The 15,674-nt window shown below is 40.9% G+C and overlaps 2 protein-coding genes across 2 annotated transcripts; both read left to right on the forward strand.

Annotated features, from left to right (window-relative positions):
* The first annotated feature begins 1,152 nt into the window (after positions 1–1,152).
* On the forward strand, positions 1,153–1,902 carry olig4 (oligodendrocyte transcription factor 4). Its single transcript, XM_034126173.1, has one exon. It carries the CDS (start codon positions 1,153–1,155, stop codon positions 1,900–1,902), a length of 750 nt encoding a protein of 249 aa, XP_033982064.1.
* Positions 1,903–6,499: 4,597 nt separating this feature from the next.
* Positions 6,500–14,340, forward strand: bsdc1 (BSD domain containing 1). Its single transcript, XM_034118235.1, has 11 exons — positions 6,500–6,687; positions 7,301–7,355; positions 7,984–8,100; positions 8,283–8,450; positions 8,712–8,766; positions 9,205–9,320; positions 9,511–9,579; positions 10,093–10,177; positions 11,458–11,949; positions 12,094–12,197; positions 12,855–14,340. The coding sequence occupies exons 1-11, from the start codon at positions 6,677–6,679 to the stop codon at positions 12,882–12,884; spliced, it is 1,302 nt and encodes a 433-aa protein (XP_033974126.1). The 5' UTR covers positions 6,500–6,676; the 3' UTR covers positions 12,885–14,340.
* Positions 14,341–15,674: the final 1,334 nt, after the last annotated feature.

A 15,674-nucleotide genomic window follows, 5' to 3' on the forward strand; every position in this document is an offset into this window, starting at 1 on the left:
ATGCATTCTGCAGGACACTACTACAACATGACATTTCCAGAGTGGATTACTTCAGGACAATTCTTTTTCGTATAAAAAGTTTTCTGAGATGCTTATTAGTATACATTTTTAGGGACACAGGAAATTGGATGAAGTTAGGTTTACATTTCAGGTTCATTGTGTTGAGAGTCAATGGTTTTTACAGAAGAAATATCCGATGTCTGTTCGTATCACTCCATGAATCAGAAAATACTGTCAAAACAAATCATTAAAAAGATCCATGTTTTCCAAAAAACTTAAATTTGGTACTTTCAAGAAATCGGCCTTTGATTAAATGTATTATAGAATTCCATGGATTTTGCAGGACACTACTGCTACGTGAGAAGGGTAAAGACTAAATAACTTACAGATGCAGTATCATCATTAAACTACCCTAATTGATTTCTTACAACGACAATCTTTATTTGTTTAAAAAGTTGTATTTAACGTTTTGGTTATGTGCAAGTGATGTATTATCTAATACCTTATGAGACTTCTGCTGAAATTAGAGGAAATCTACAGACGCAAATAGGCAGGGTTAGTAAAATGAACACTTATGTACTTTTATATTTTCTTTCCACTCGCCTGAAAGAGAACATGTTAAGGAAGCAAAATAGCCCAAACTCTCAAAATGAACCGGTGAATTAAGAACAGTCAACTTGTACACAAGTTTCAGCATACTCTCTGTGCAGCTTAACACAACATGTGAACATATCCCTGTTTAGGTTAATGTTTAGGGGGTTCATGAGGGCTGGGGGTGTTAAAACGTGGGTGTGGGAAGGTGAAGTGGGGGCTGCAGGAAGGAGGTGTGAGAGGGGGGGTGAAAGTGTGTCCCTTCTGCAATTGGCTGTGGCTCTAAGTGTCTCATTATGCAGCTTTATTGTTCCTTTGTTATGCTGGCGGTATAAATACACCCCAGTGGGCCCACAGGGTGACAGTTTAGACAGACTCACTACTGGGGACAGACTGATCAACAGACTCAACGGCACAAACTCTGAGAGAAACACAGGCAACTGGAATCGCTTAAAGCTAAGGAAGCATCTGTAGAATTTAAACTCACGCTCCAAGCATTCAGCGTACTGTTTTTGCACCACTTTTTTGATTTGTGCAACACTTTAAACGCATTAAATTGCAATGGGTTCTGACTGTGGCTCCAACTGCAGCCGCTCCTCCTCCCCCGACCTGGTGGTGGATGACCACGCTGGGAGCTTTTTCTCCAACAAGATGTTCCAGTCATACTGCCAAGAGAACAGAGAGGACAGCGAGGCCGGCCAGGACAGGACGGTGGACGGACAGACCCAGGCCGGGACCGATCTCAGCAAGATTGACACCCAAGACCTGAGACTGAAAGTGAACAGCCGGGAGCGCAAGAGGATGCACGATCTGAACACGGCCATGGACAGCCTGAGAGAGGTCATGCCCTACGCTCACGGGCCTTCAGTCCGCAAGCTGTCCAAGATCTCCACCTTGATGTTAGCTCGCAACTACATCCTCATGCTGTCCGGCTCCTTGGACGAGATGAAGAAGTTGGTGGGGGATGTTTACGGAGGAAGTGCTGCCGCCCAGAGCCGCACCGCTGCCCACCCTGCTATCACCCCTGCGGCCCCAACTGCCCACCACCCTCTGCATCATCTGGCCCACTCTCTGCACACTCTGGCGGCCAGCGCCCCTTCAGCTCTGCAGCATCACTCTTCTCACGCCACGGCCCTGCACTCGCCTCCATCAGCAGGCTTCCTGGGTTTCCATGCACCGGTGCAGAGCCTTATGAAGGACCCCCTCCACCTGGCCGGGTGCTACAGGCACTTCCCCGGCATGCCCTGCCCCTGCTCACTCTGCCAGCCTTTACCCACCTCCACGTTACACAGCCTGTCTCTGAGCAAGTGAGCTGGACTCTTAAAAAAACAACCTCTGTTGCTGGGATCATCACAATGACTAAAGCAGCACAGAGGAGATTGTTACATGAACTCTTAAAATGATTGCTGGTGCCAGAGCTTGTAAATACTGTATATATATTCTGCCATGCCAACTGCTGCTTTTTTCTATCAAATTACACTTCTGCATTGTTTATACAGAAATATTCTATGTACACGCAGGTTTTTTACCAGTGGCAAAAACTGTAATTTATCTGATATCTGTGGTGATGAGATATTGTCAGAGATGGAACCGGTGCCTATTATTGTATTGCAGGATTTCTATTTTCCTAAATTAAAGTTTTGTTATAATAAGAACTCTTGTTTGCCTACTTATTTTCTGTGATATACTGTGATCTATATTTATTTTTCCCTGACTGCAGTTGTTTTTATAGTCATACGTGTAAAAAAGAAGCAATATCTGCCAGGGACTATTTCTTTCTTAAGTCTTAAAGGGTTCTAGACATATACTAAAAAAACACAGCAGCTGTATGAAAACAATAGAGCCACATCTTCTTAAACTAAACAGAAGGGGTTTGATTTGTGTTAAGGGGACAGAAGGGCAATGTAAAAATGGATATCTAGGAAGGGCTGTCATTGGTTGCTAACCAGCCTTGGACAGCCTAACCTCTAAAGAGCTAAAGAGGGACAGAAGGATGAGACAATGTGCCAGCACAGAGGCTGAATGTGGTGTTCTGGAGCCAGGGGACCATCCATCTTCACCTCAACAGGGAGTAAGAGATGAAAGGACGACACAGGCGCCAGGAAGGCGCGTCACTTTTGTTTGACGCGGGCGAGGGACAGAGCCATGTCCTTAGCTCTGGCCAACGATTTGTCTCTGTCTCATAAGAACATGGATACAGGCACACAAAGGGCAAACTTTAAGCAGGGGACATAATGCGGTCAGCCTTAAAAAAAAAAGTGTATATATATGCTCAGAGTTTTTCTTTAAGCTGTTGATAAAATATATCCACATACTTTCACAACACAAATGTTATTGTGTTTAAAATCAAGTATTTAGCTGATTCATAACAATGATTAATCCGCTAAGCACAAACATAACACACACTGATTGCCATGAACATGATTTAGTCAAACAACCTGACAATGGCTGGCCCTCACTTAGCAACAAATCAAGCGTGTAAAATACATGCTTATCCTCCCACGGCTGACAGATGAGCCGGGGATCAGGGGAGAAATGAAGAGATGTAACTCATTCTCACCCACCTCCCTCTTTACCCCACCTCCTCCTCCTGAGAGCCCTGAATGGGTCCGAACAATAGCCATGCGTGGGACACAAAAGGCCGGGGGAGTCCAAGCTCTCGTGCCTGAGACACAGACCCCCTCCATTCAATCTACATTTCATCATGGTAACAAGCGCTGTCGGGCCAAAAGGCCTGACACCCTCTCTCGCCACAAAGGCGGTTAGCTCTAATATATGAGGCCATTGACACTGAAAGAGCCCCTGTCAGTACTTGGGATTGTCAGCTGTGGGATGTCTCAGTGGGGGGAGGCAGCTGCCAGCCAAACCAAGCGACGGAGCTTCTGTCGTGGGGACCGGCGCTGCAGCGTCACCTGGTCCCTGGTCCCTTGACACAGAGATCCCGGGTCCTCCCACACGGCCCCCCTTCACTCGGGCACAGGTGGGAATGGGAAGCAGAACACATTGTGGAGATTAGCGGGGATCGGCCTCCCTTTGCTGGAGGTAGATAATTAGAGACACTGACTTGTGCAAAGCTGGTGTTTCCTGATCAGCACCAGATGGTGTTAACCCACGGTGTGGTATCAGTGGTCTGGAGCATGTGTGTGTGAGTGTGGGAGTGGGTGTGATGTGTAATGGATATGCTTCTTAAATCATACAATATGGACAGGTCCTCTGTGTGCCATTATGGTCAGCCTCTGCTGTCATCATGGTGCTCTTTAGCATACGCTAACCAGCAGTGGCAGCTCTGGTTTAAGTCATAATCATCATAACGTCAAGTAAAAGCAGCAGTACTGCAATAAAAGATAACATGAATAGTCCTGCATTCAAACTCCTGCTTATGTAAAAATACAGATGTATGATCAGCAAAGTGTATTTAAAGTATTAAAAGTAAATACTTTGCCAAATGGCCCTTTTTATTGTGCCATATATATATCTCCACAGATTCACTACTTTTTCTGGTAGTTGGCCTGGTAGGAGTTTGAATGTATTAAAGGTAGGGTAAGTTAGAGAAACCGGCTCGAGATCGCTAGAATTTGAAAATACACAACCGGAGAAAATCTGCTACTTCCTTATAGAGCCCCTCCTCCAACACACACGAACGCGCACATGACCAATGAGGGCAAGAGATAAGTTTGTGCACAGATGGAAGGCTGACAGGCAGGTAGGCCATCCAGTTATTTTAGCCGGGCCGGCTAAAATGATTGGTCGTACTTTTTACAGTATTACGGCTTCCACACATGAATTTTTTTAATGGATTTTTTGTCAAAGCACTTAAGATATTCATTGCTATCGGGATGTTAAGAGCATTCCATGGAATATAACAAAATGTGTATCTCGAGCCGGTTTCTCAAACTTACCTACCCTACCTTTAAATGTTGGGAAGTTGAATCTCCATCTCTGTCCATAATTGAGTCCTTAAAATATTGTGTTGTTGTGACAATGTTTCAACTGGTTTAAAACATTCCACAAATATAATTTCTATACAATATATTCCATAAGTACTTAATAGGACAAGGGCCACATGAATAAAAGATGAGATCTGACCAAAAGTTTTAAAAAAGTGAGTTCTGAGATTAAGGTCAAAATTTACATGTGGCCCTAATCCTCTTCCGTACTTTCCCGCACATAGATCTTTGTGGTAAAAAATGAAGGAATAAATAAAAAAGTACATTATCCACATCTAAAAAAGTGAAGTAGAAGTAGAAAGTAGTTTAATATGGAAGAGAACATACTTGAAACTACTACTTTGGTAGTGTACTACTGGTGTACTATATACACTACCAAAGCGTAAATAAATTGTAGGTAAATAAAGCAAGTTACGGTTTACCACAGCGCTTTAGTATTTAATGTGGAAATTAAATTTTTCCACAGGGGAGTAACAGTTTATAACCAACAATAGGACACGATTTCCTTTACAAACCACTGCATCTACAGATAGAAATCCAAAGCCTTGATACTTTAAAACAAATTGAATTTACTTAGTTGCTTATCAGCAGAACAAGGAGCTTAACAATGTTTTAAACAACACAAGGGATGAGGTGATGATACCACACATTTACCCCTTTGTGCATTAAATCTAATGCAACGGCAAAGCCCAGGGCCATGTAGACAGATGGATAAGATAACTGCTTCAGATACTGATCAATAGAGGAGTGCTTGTCCCAACTTGGCTCAGCTCAACTTGCATTGACAGAGTTAATTAGGAAACTGAAAGACCCAATTAAGTGGATTGAGGTGCAGGACAGAGCAGACATATTGAGGGACATACGCACACATTGTGCAGCGTCTGGATAAGGGGGAACTTCAATTAAGGAGAACCCACTTCCAGGGGCTTGTTGCCTGTTCTTTTTCATTTTGTGCTCTGTAAAGCTTACAACCCCCTTTAAACCCAGAATACTGATGAGGGGAAAGCACAGCTGCTGGAGGTCAACACCCATAAGCAAAGCGACATGCACATAGGCTCACATGCACACCCACAGATGCACTCAGAGCAGGAGATTGATGAGGGGATTCAGGTTGGAATTGCTAAACACTGATTAGCCAACCTAATGGCTCAGGAAGGAGAGCTGTAGTCTGGATTCATTTGTTTGATTTCATACGCAGCTCATTGGTTAAATGAGGTTTAATTAGAAGAAAACAACTTGCATATGGGCAAAGCGTTAGCCTCCCCTATGGAGCCAGTGTTCATTATTTTTCATCGCAATGCATTTACTTTAATTTTCACACTGTTCTCTTTTCCTTTAGACTGCAAGGCATATGGACAAATATGTTTCTGTTGGGTCTGCCATCAATATACAAAGGTACAAAAGCTCTGACCTTAAAATCTGTATGAAGGCACTAAAAAAGATTGGTTACCACTTGCTTCTAAAAATACATTGAAACAATTGAGAACAAATGACAGTGTTTTCATTCTTTAAGTAAGCCCATGTACCCCACAGTGCTTTTAGTATCCTTTGCCACTAAAGCACACACAAAATAACTTCTCAGAAAACTGCAACAACTGGCAGTTCTATTAACTGAAATACTTTTCTACATGCAGCTTTATTGCTCAAAATCAATATAGTATTATTATCTTATACTGCAACCTCTAATCTTGTATTTTAATACATGTCTTATTCTATTTGAGCTTGTTTAAATGTTCTGTTCTCTTGGCTTTTTAATTACTATTTTGCGTTTTACTTCAATGTCCCTTTGTTGTTTGTCTTTTGCACTTTGGTAGAAGATTTTTATGTTTAAGGTAAAGCACTTTCAGTTACTTTGTTGCTTAAATGCTAACATTACATAAACGAACTTGCCTATTCTGTAGCGTAGCCGTCCAATTTGGTCCTCTGCAGCCACCATAGATAAAAAAAAGGCTGTAAAACATTAGGTGGTTATAAACTGTAAAATACGCCATTTAAAATAGTGATTACACTTTGTTATAGGTGAATGTGGTTACCTGTATTACGCAGGAAGGAAGACATACTGCATCACGTGTTTGTTTTTCAACGCCATGCAGCTGGGGTTAGGGTTCAGTAAATACTGATGATGTCATCATCTGAAGATGGCTGAAGGGTGAGAGTGAACTCGCGAATTACTTTTTGTTTTTAAATATGATATAGCAGAAAGCAAAGCACCAACATTGTGTAGATATTGGGTTCCGTATAATGTTGTGTGTTTAATAAGATGTGGTAAAGGTACTTTGTTTAAACGCTGTACGGTGCATATCACGAAACCAGTTCAGGAAGTGCATTTGTTTACCAAAACATAGCCTGGCTAGCGTTAGCATAGCCTCGTTAGCTACGGTTGTCAAGCAGCTAAAATCACGCAGTAACACTGTATAGACTGTGTATGTCTTTCATTTGTACACCTTGCCTTTATCTTTAGTCTTAACAGCCGCACTTGCTGCTTATTTTCACAAATTAGCTCGCATGGGTCTGATAGCTGCTCTCGTTAGCTTACTCGTTTAGCTTCCTAGGCTGTGTATTTGTACGTTAGCTAAAGCTAGTTCGAGAAAGTCAACAGCTGACAGTTAATGAGTTCGAAGTGTCGCAATATTAACAAACCGTTGTTTTAGTCTCTGTTGAATGTACAACGGGCGGTGGTGGTGTTATGATTAAGGCAATGTTTTCTTTGCTGTCATGACTTTGACAATAAGCTAATATTTTACACGTATGTGTGTTTACAGAGAAGGCTGGTGGGGAGGCTGGCTTCAGCAGAGCTTCCAGGCCGTAAAAGAAAAGGTAATAATCCACATTACGGAAAATGAGTATTGCTCGTCGTATTGTTATTATTTGCTCAGCACATACAATGCTTTCTCTGATGTTGATCTGAGTAATAACACCAATCCCTACTCCAACTTTGATGTTTACATTTCATTAATTGTTTCAGTAGATGCATAAAACCACATGGAAAACACAGCATTCACATAGATGACATGCAAGGTCAGAGTCATACATGTAGATTCGCAGTTACCATTAATACTGGTTATTGATTTGTGTCGAACTTCTGTTGTTGCTCATCCAGTGGGGGCATAGTTTTTGAGCCTTTACATCTGTCACTTAAAACTGGTTATGCAGCATTGATAAGGTAAAGGCTCACAGCTGTTTGTTAGCATGCATTTAAGATAGTTAATCTCTTGTTGAAAGAAACTTGAGAAAAAGTAGGTTGCCAGGTAGATTAATTAACAGTGCCTTGAAGATCAGATATATTAGAGGTAAATAAGGCCAATTGATACATGTAGATGTAACTGCTTCTCTTAAAGTGTTAATATTTTATTTGTATTGTAGATGTCAGTATTTTATTTACATACACACATGGTGATGCTACAGTTCAATCTGGTTGTGTAGCATTTGATTCTCTTCTTTGCAGTCAACTGAGGCTTTAGAATTCATTAAGCGAGACCTGACGGAGTTCTCCACTGTGGTGCAACATGACACAACCTGCTCATTTGTGGCTACAGCCACTGCTGTCCGAAACAAGCTTGCGGTAAGTTGCAGTCTTCACCTTGTGCATACATTTTAATGTCTCAGTCAGGTCAACGGCCTTGTTACAGTCAGTTAAAATGGCAGTTGTATGTGTTTTGAGTATACCCACTTCATATGTATCTCTCCTGTCTGAAAGGGGTATTTGTTGCTACTATCAAATCTAACCGAGTCTATTGATTTCAGGTGGAAGGTTCCTCTGAGACTTCAGAAAAGGTGAAGAAGAGCCTCTCTAGTTTCTTAGGGGTGATAACAGACACGCTTGCTCCACCGCCGGATAAAACCATTGATTGTGATGTAATCACATTGATGGCAACTCCATCTGGAACTACAGAGATCTACGACAGTTGTAAGGTGAGAAATCTATGTTAGTCACCTATGTCACAGATACAGAACAAAGTATAAGCATGTGAATGTGTTCTTGTGAGCTAGCAACTGATGGGAAAATATATCTTTCTGGTTAATCTCCTTGAAAATACTGAAAGACGTGTTCCTTCAGGACATATTTAGTTTTCTTTTGTGTTGTCACAAGAGGCTGCAGGACTGTGAAGGTGAGCACATGATGTGCATGTGGAAACAAAACAAGCACAGCTAAGCATTTGTTTTTCCCTGCAGGCGCGTCTCTACAGTTTGCAAGCTGACCCCGCTACATACTGCAATGAACCTGATGGTAAGACAGAAAAGTAGTGCAAGGCCCGCATCAGAATTTTAGACTGTTGCTATTTATATTCTGTTTGAAGTGAAGTATTTATTTTTCCTGATTCTGACTGTAAACAGTATATTTGAATTGTACGTTGTTCCTTAAGAATACAAAAACCTATTCTCTACTTCCTTTTGCTGCTCTGACCCATACTTGTCACTGTTTCATATCATAATATCTTATCCACCTTTAAACCTCCCCCTTATAACCTTCAGTCATAACTTTTACACCATTCTTTAAGCAGCCAACAGTTGAAGGCTAACATATTAGCTGAAATATTAGTGTGCTGGCTGTCTTTGATTTGTGTGGAGGACCACAATTCAATTAAAACTTTGCTGATTGTTAGATGGATCTAATAAGGAAGGCTTTCTTTTGAGGGTATTTGAATGAGAAGTTATTTTTGTCCAGGTCCCCCAGAGCAGTTTGACAACTGGCTGTGCAGCTTCAGTTTGGAGGATAAGAAAGGAGAGATCTCCGAGCATCTGGTCAGCAGTCCTTCAATACGAGCCCTTTACACCAAAATGGTTTGTACCAATGCTTTTGTCAACACCTTTTCCTACTGAGCTCAGCCTGCTTTTCTATTTTAAAGTAATGCATTACCATAATTTGGCAGATGCTTATATGCAAAGTGTCTTGCAATAAGTGCTTTTACACAAACTAAAATTAAGAATTAGTTGTTTAACAAGATAACATTTGTTTTTATTTCATTCACAGGTGCCAGCAGCTGTATCCCATTCAGAATTCTGGCAGAGGTATTTTTACAGAGTCTTCCAGTTGGACCAGGTAATTATGCTATTTATAAAGTGTGTTCCAAACTGCTGACTTTCCTCAAGATGTCTTTCCCATCAGTAAAAAAATCGTCTATTGTCTTTAGTGCCACCTGCTGGCTGAAAAATGCTCTACGCCGCCAGTCACTATCAATGACTCAATCTGACTTGTTTTGTTAGAGCACTTTAACTAAAACACAATACGGATTTGGTCTTAAAAAGGATTACATTTGAATAATATAGAGAAGGTGTTTGTAGAAACAATAAGTATTACAATCAATGTTTACAGACAGCAGATTTTTGTTTAAAGTATGTATAAATGAAAAATGCAGCAACAAAGCGCTCACAAGGAGAATAATGGAAACTTTATTTTGTTGTTGTAACTGACATAAAGGTGGCACAACATTTAAGCTGCATTTCACTTGTTTTTCAAAATCAAAACATTTTTAACACATTCAAATGGCTGCTAAAAAGTGGATTTCTTGCCTTATCGCATGTATTAAACTTTTCCTGTGACTGTGTTTTCTAGGAGGAGGCAAGGAGAGTGGCCTTGAAGCAGAGGGCGGAGCAGAGCACACACACAGAGAGCCTGGGCTGGGAGGAGGAGGAAGAGGGTAGGCTATCTACAGTGTTACATTGTTACTTAAGGCGAGACACCCCAGGTGAATAGGGTAATTTTTTTAACTTAAAGATATCAGCTAGAAATTTCTCCAGTTAATTACTTCCAATAAGGCAATTGTTTTTTGTATTACAAGTCTTCTGAAATAGCATGTTTAAATATGCAAATGAGCCATTATCTCATGAAATATGGGCATATTTTAACACATTTCAGGAACCGAAATCTGAACTTTGGATAAAGCCAGGATCAAAATGATTGTTTCATTTTGTAGTCATATTAGTATCTAAGGCTTTTACAGAAGGGATTTTGGATATCTCTTTGTATCATTCCATAAATCAGAAAATACTGTCAACAGCCCTAAAATATCAATTTTCACCATGTTTTTAGGTATAAAATGTTATATAATTCAGGCTATGAATTATATATGACCAAACCCGTCTGTAAAAGCCTTCATAATATTGATAGGAATATAACTGGAAGGTTTGGTGTATGTAACTGCTACTGAAGTGGAAATTTCGAACTCAGAGTAGGAGAAAAAACTCATTTTGAGAAAAGGACCTTTAAAGATTGCAGTGTGACGCTAGTGTATCCCTCCTGTTATCTGGATGATAGCTTGCGCATCGACGCACTCCATGAAGGTATTTCATGTTCGGGGTCATTTGTTTTTTGTATAACCTTGCTTTGTGCAAGTGACAATTGTTGTCGTCTTCTCTGTGAACGTTTTTTTCGCCGTTATTTTGCCATTTTCAGATTTATGTTTCTAGCGGAAAGCTAACCAGGAAGTGCTTTAGCACACCACGTGACGCATCTGAACGAATCACGTTGTCAGATATTGACACCAGCCAATGAGATTTCGTTTCTTGGTTTAAGACCCCTTTGTACTTTCACGATTGGTTGCTGATACAAAGGAAATGACCATATTTGGATCCTATGAGATTGTGCAGGAGAGACGGAGCTTTCCAACGATACCTCTGATGACATGGTGCAAACAGCGGTCGCGGTACTTTATGTTACATTAGAATGCTAACTTTTGGTGAATTTAGGAGAAATCTACAGACGCAAATAGACAAACTATAGTAAAATAAACACTTAAATGTGTATTTTGTACGTTTTCCTTCCAAAAGCCTGAAAGAAAACACGTTATGGAATCAAAATAGCACAAAATCTCAAAATTGACCAGTGCAGGAAAAACGATGTTTTTGCCTGCCGTGTCTCGCCTTAACCGATTAGCTTTAAAACCTCTCACTTGCACTACCTCTCTGTTGCTCCCATCAGACGACTTCCTCGGCGCCACATCATCATCTCATCTCGACTTCACCCCACCTCTGGACCACAGCTTCACCCATCTGCCCGCCACCTCCACACCTCCCACAGGATCATTTCTGCTGAGCCCCGTTATGTCTCCCAGCGAGGAGCGCGACACCACCCTGTCGGTCAGCAGCGACAGCGTCAGCCTGCCGACCCAGGTGGAGGTGCGGCCAGAGCCCGTTGCCGCGGAGCTGTCCGAGAAACTGACAGAAGCTAGCTTAGAAGACGCTGCGGACAAGACACAAGAAGAGCAGAGGCCCGGAAAGAGTGACTTACCTTCTGAGGCTCCAGTGGAGGCTGTTACTCAGCCAGAGGTCCGTGTTGATGAGGCGTTAGACCCGGCTCCTGCCCCCCCCCCTAAACCAGAAGCAGCAAAGGAAGAAGGGCCACAGGACCTGAGAGTCTTCGAGCTCAACTCTGACAGCGGGAAATCTACGCCCTCTAACAACGGCAAGAAAGGTATGATGACGTGAGGATGTTTTTCTGTTAGCAGAGAGATTCATACTGTTCCAGTTTGGGAGTAGACACCAAAAAGTTTAGTGATGTGGTTATAAGTTTTCCACTAAATTGGATTAGAAGGTCACTGAAATGTTTTGTCTCCAGGGTCCAGCACGGACGTGAGTGAGGACTGGGAGAAAGACTTCGACCTGGACATGACTGAAGAAGAAGTGCAAATGGCACTCTCTAAAATAGAAGCTTCTGGAGAGGTCAGTGTTATGACATCCACCATAATGTTAAAGAGGACATATTATGGTCATTTTCAGGTTAATATTTGTATGTTGTGTCTCTACTGTGACATGTTTACTTCTTTTAATGTTCAAAAAGGTCATATTTATCTCAGACAGCCTGTGCTGCAGCACCTCTTTTCACCCTCTGTCTGAAACCAGAGCCCAGTCTGCTCTGATTGGTTAGCTGGCCAGCTTTTTCATGATTGGTCATCCGCTTAGAGATCTGTAGGAAATGTCCTTCCCCTTATGCTGCATTCACACCGGACGCGATGCGATGTTTGGGGGCGGCGCGATTACATGTAAAGTCAATGCAGAGACAGATGCGAATTCGCTCCGACGGCGCGCATGAAGCGCATTGTGAGTGAGCACTAGACAATAAAAGCGTTAGTGTTAAATAGTTATGTTAAGGAAGTAAACAAGGGATTCCAATGGAGGCGTTTCAGGCAGGGAGGGGGTTGGTGGGAGAAAAACCCCCTCTGGAGGGAACTCTGAGATTTTAGCCTTTGCAGACAATTTACTGCACAAAAACCTATATAACAGGAAAGGGGAAAAAAGCATAATGGGGCCTCTTTAAATGAAAATATAAACAAAATGGGAATGTTTTACTAACCCGGTTTCCTTTCTTTTTTCTACTAGGTGGATGAAGACTGGGAGAACTGGGAATGAAAGCCACAGCAACACGAACTCTGTCCCGCCATTAAAGCTAGTTCTCGGCAGATGAACCATGCTAACGTGTTTTAACTCTTTGTCCACACTGTCACCATGTCATGATTGTCAGTAGGGGATTTTCCGGCGGGTTTGGACTATTAGGTAAACCTGTTAAAAAGAGCAACGGGAAAGACCAAGGCAATAAGAATTACAACGCTCTGTCAGCTGTCCGGTTAGTGCAGATAGCTAGCGTGGGTAATGACTCAGGTCTTGGCTCATTTCTTTGATTAACTTCTGTCTTAGAAACACATGACACTAGTCACTACCTGTTTGAAACCCTAATGACACACGGTGACAGGTCAGAAAGGAATCACCGCAGCAGGGGAAGGAGCTATCTCCCCTTTTTTCTCTTTATGCCATAAATAAATCCAGTATGTCGCGAGTGCATTGCAGGTTGAGCAATGCCTCTAAACGGCTGTAAAATTGCCATAAACTATAAAGCTGCTTGTCTCCCCTAAGATGAATGATGATGATCGATTCACCCCGTGTCCCTTTCTTTCTTTCTCATCTTTATTATGCAAGTGCGTATTCAAAATGGAAAGAAAAAATGTTTTGGCCTTCATTCATAGAGCACTTTTAATTCTCTGGAAGAACTCCCAACTCTAAATATATGGCCTTGTAAAACCACACATTAGTGTGATACGTTATCCAAATATGTTTCTTTGTTACAAGTCAGTCACCTGAAACACAACCAGCTAATGTGTCATCATGAGTTCTTTCCTGTCGGTCATATCTTGTGATTCATTTGAATTGATAAGCTTGTTGCAGCCTGTAATTCTGTCACTTTATGAGTTGTGTCTTATTTGGGTAGAGGGAATCAATAATGACTTGTAAAAGAGATATTTGACTTAAAGAAGAGACTTCAAACTAATGTTATGAAACAGGATGTTCTGGCTTGAAATTGAGGGTAGCATCTGTTGTTATTTACTCGTATAGGATCATATGACAAATCATTGAATTTAAGTGTTTCTCTGGAGCTAAGTGGCTCAGCAGGAAGTGTGCCAACGCGAGACGTGAGCACGCTCCATGCTTTCCTGAGTTCCTTTCCCATCATCTGTAATGTAATCGAGAAGAATAATCCTAGAGATTTAATATTTATACTAAAAAAATAAATGCTTAACTATTGTATAATGAGCTTTGGATTGCATGTCTGTGCAATAACATGCAAAACATTGTGCAGATAGTTACCGTTGAGTTGTATTTCTTTTCTTTTTGGTAAAGACATTGGCTGTTCTTCAGGTCTTTGTGTTCTGACAATGTGTTGCATGTCTCTTCTGTGTATTTCCTTCAGATTCACTCTTGAAACAAATCAAAGCGGTTCTACACACATCTGTTTTCAAAGCTGTCAAGTTCTTTCTTATTTTAAGTCACTATATTTTCTCTAATGATCGTTGTCATTAAAGGATTCATGGCTGATGGGCTTAGTGTCATGCATTAGGAAATAATCCAGTGTGCAGTTTTGCTACTAAAGAAGGAAAAAACTGACGAGTGTGTTAAAACCAGACGAGGCTACAGAACATTATAATTAGCGGAGCGTTGGGGATCTTCAATTACAGTGCAGGCTGCACACAGGAAGTCACCGCTCATACCAAAACCATTTGCTCATGACACCAGCCGAGTGGTTGAACTACTGGGCAGAAAGGTCTATTGAAGAAGAATTTCATAATAAAAGGAAAAAACTCAAAAGATTTCTTAAAAGCTATATTTTGCCCAAACTTTTAATATGAAATGCTTGACTTTCTTAAGTATTTGCTCCTGGCGTTACAGAGGAGTTTTAAAGCTATCTGTGCCCCCATACTGAATTATTTATGTGTCTGTGGGTGGGGAATTTAACACTCAGTTTTATAAATAGCAATTGAATCTATGATCATCTTAGTTGTCAATTCTCGAAATGTATGAACCCACAGCCTGCGGAAACCGTGTGGGTGTACTTTTCAGGTTTACTGACTCTTAAACCTTTTCCTCCGTATTTACAGTATGAGCATATACAGCTTATTATTTACATATTCGAGTAATCCTTTTATGCACATTGATTTCAATGGTTAGGGTGTTCAGTTGACTTTGCAATGTAATGCTTTCCTTGCGAAATAATATGGTACATCTTTACATGCAGCCCCCTCACTTTAAAGCCTTAAGTATTTTTTTAAATAAAGAAATCCTTAAACCCTTAATTTTATGCTGCTGGTATTTTAACAGATTTCTACATCAGCGTTAATTCCTTTTCATAGAATGAAATATTTAAATTAAAAAATATATATTATAGCATTTATTGGTGATATTTATAGATATTTTGCACATTGTTTTTTTTTCACAATTCTTCAAAATTTAGCTCAACTACTATCTCTGGATATTTAGGGGTCCTTTTTAAAATGTGTTTATTTTGTGGGTTTGAACATTGTTTGGCTACACTGCATGTTTTTGTAATGAATGTCTCTTTAAGGTCGTTGAGGTTCCAACAAATTAGATGCAATATTCTTCAAGTGGATTTTTTGAATTATACAGTATAGATGAAGTTTTAAAAATGCCTGCAGTATAATGAACAGTCACCTGATGGCGCTGCTGCTCCATTTCGGCCGCCCCTGTCTCAACCTGCCACTCCTTTTCTTTCAGCTGCAGCATCCATCTCACAGACATGGATCTGCCACATGTTCTAACATACCGTAGTTGATCATCGATCGCATTTACAATTTTATTTCTCTATTTTTCTTTCATTTTCACACAGAATCTCTTAAAACTTGCCCTCTATGG

Source organism: Trematomus bernacchii, unplaced genomic scaffold (assembly GCF_902827165.1).
Source record: "Trematomus bernacchii unplaced genomic scaffold, fTreBer1.1, whole genome shotgun sequence".
Lineage (NCBI taxonomy): Eukaryota > Metazoa > Chordata > Actinopteri > Perciformes > Nototheniidae > Trematomus > Trematomus bernacchii.

Coding starts and splice junctions, on each gene's coding strand:
- olig4 (XM_034126173.1), top strand. CDS start 1,153: ATGGGTTCTGACTGTGGCTCCAACTGCAGCCGCTCCTCCTCCCCCGAC.
- bsdc1 (XM_034118235.1), top strand. Junction 9,580..10,092: donor GAGTCTTCCAGTTGGACCAG/GTAATTATGCTA, acceptor TGTGTTTTCTAG/GAGGAGGCAAGGAGAGTGGC. Junction 12,198..12,854: donor AAATAGAAGCTTCTGGAGAG/GTCAGTGTTATG, acceptor TTTTTCTACTAG/GTGGATGAAGACTGGGAGAA.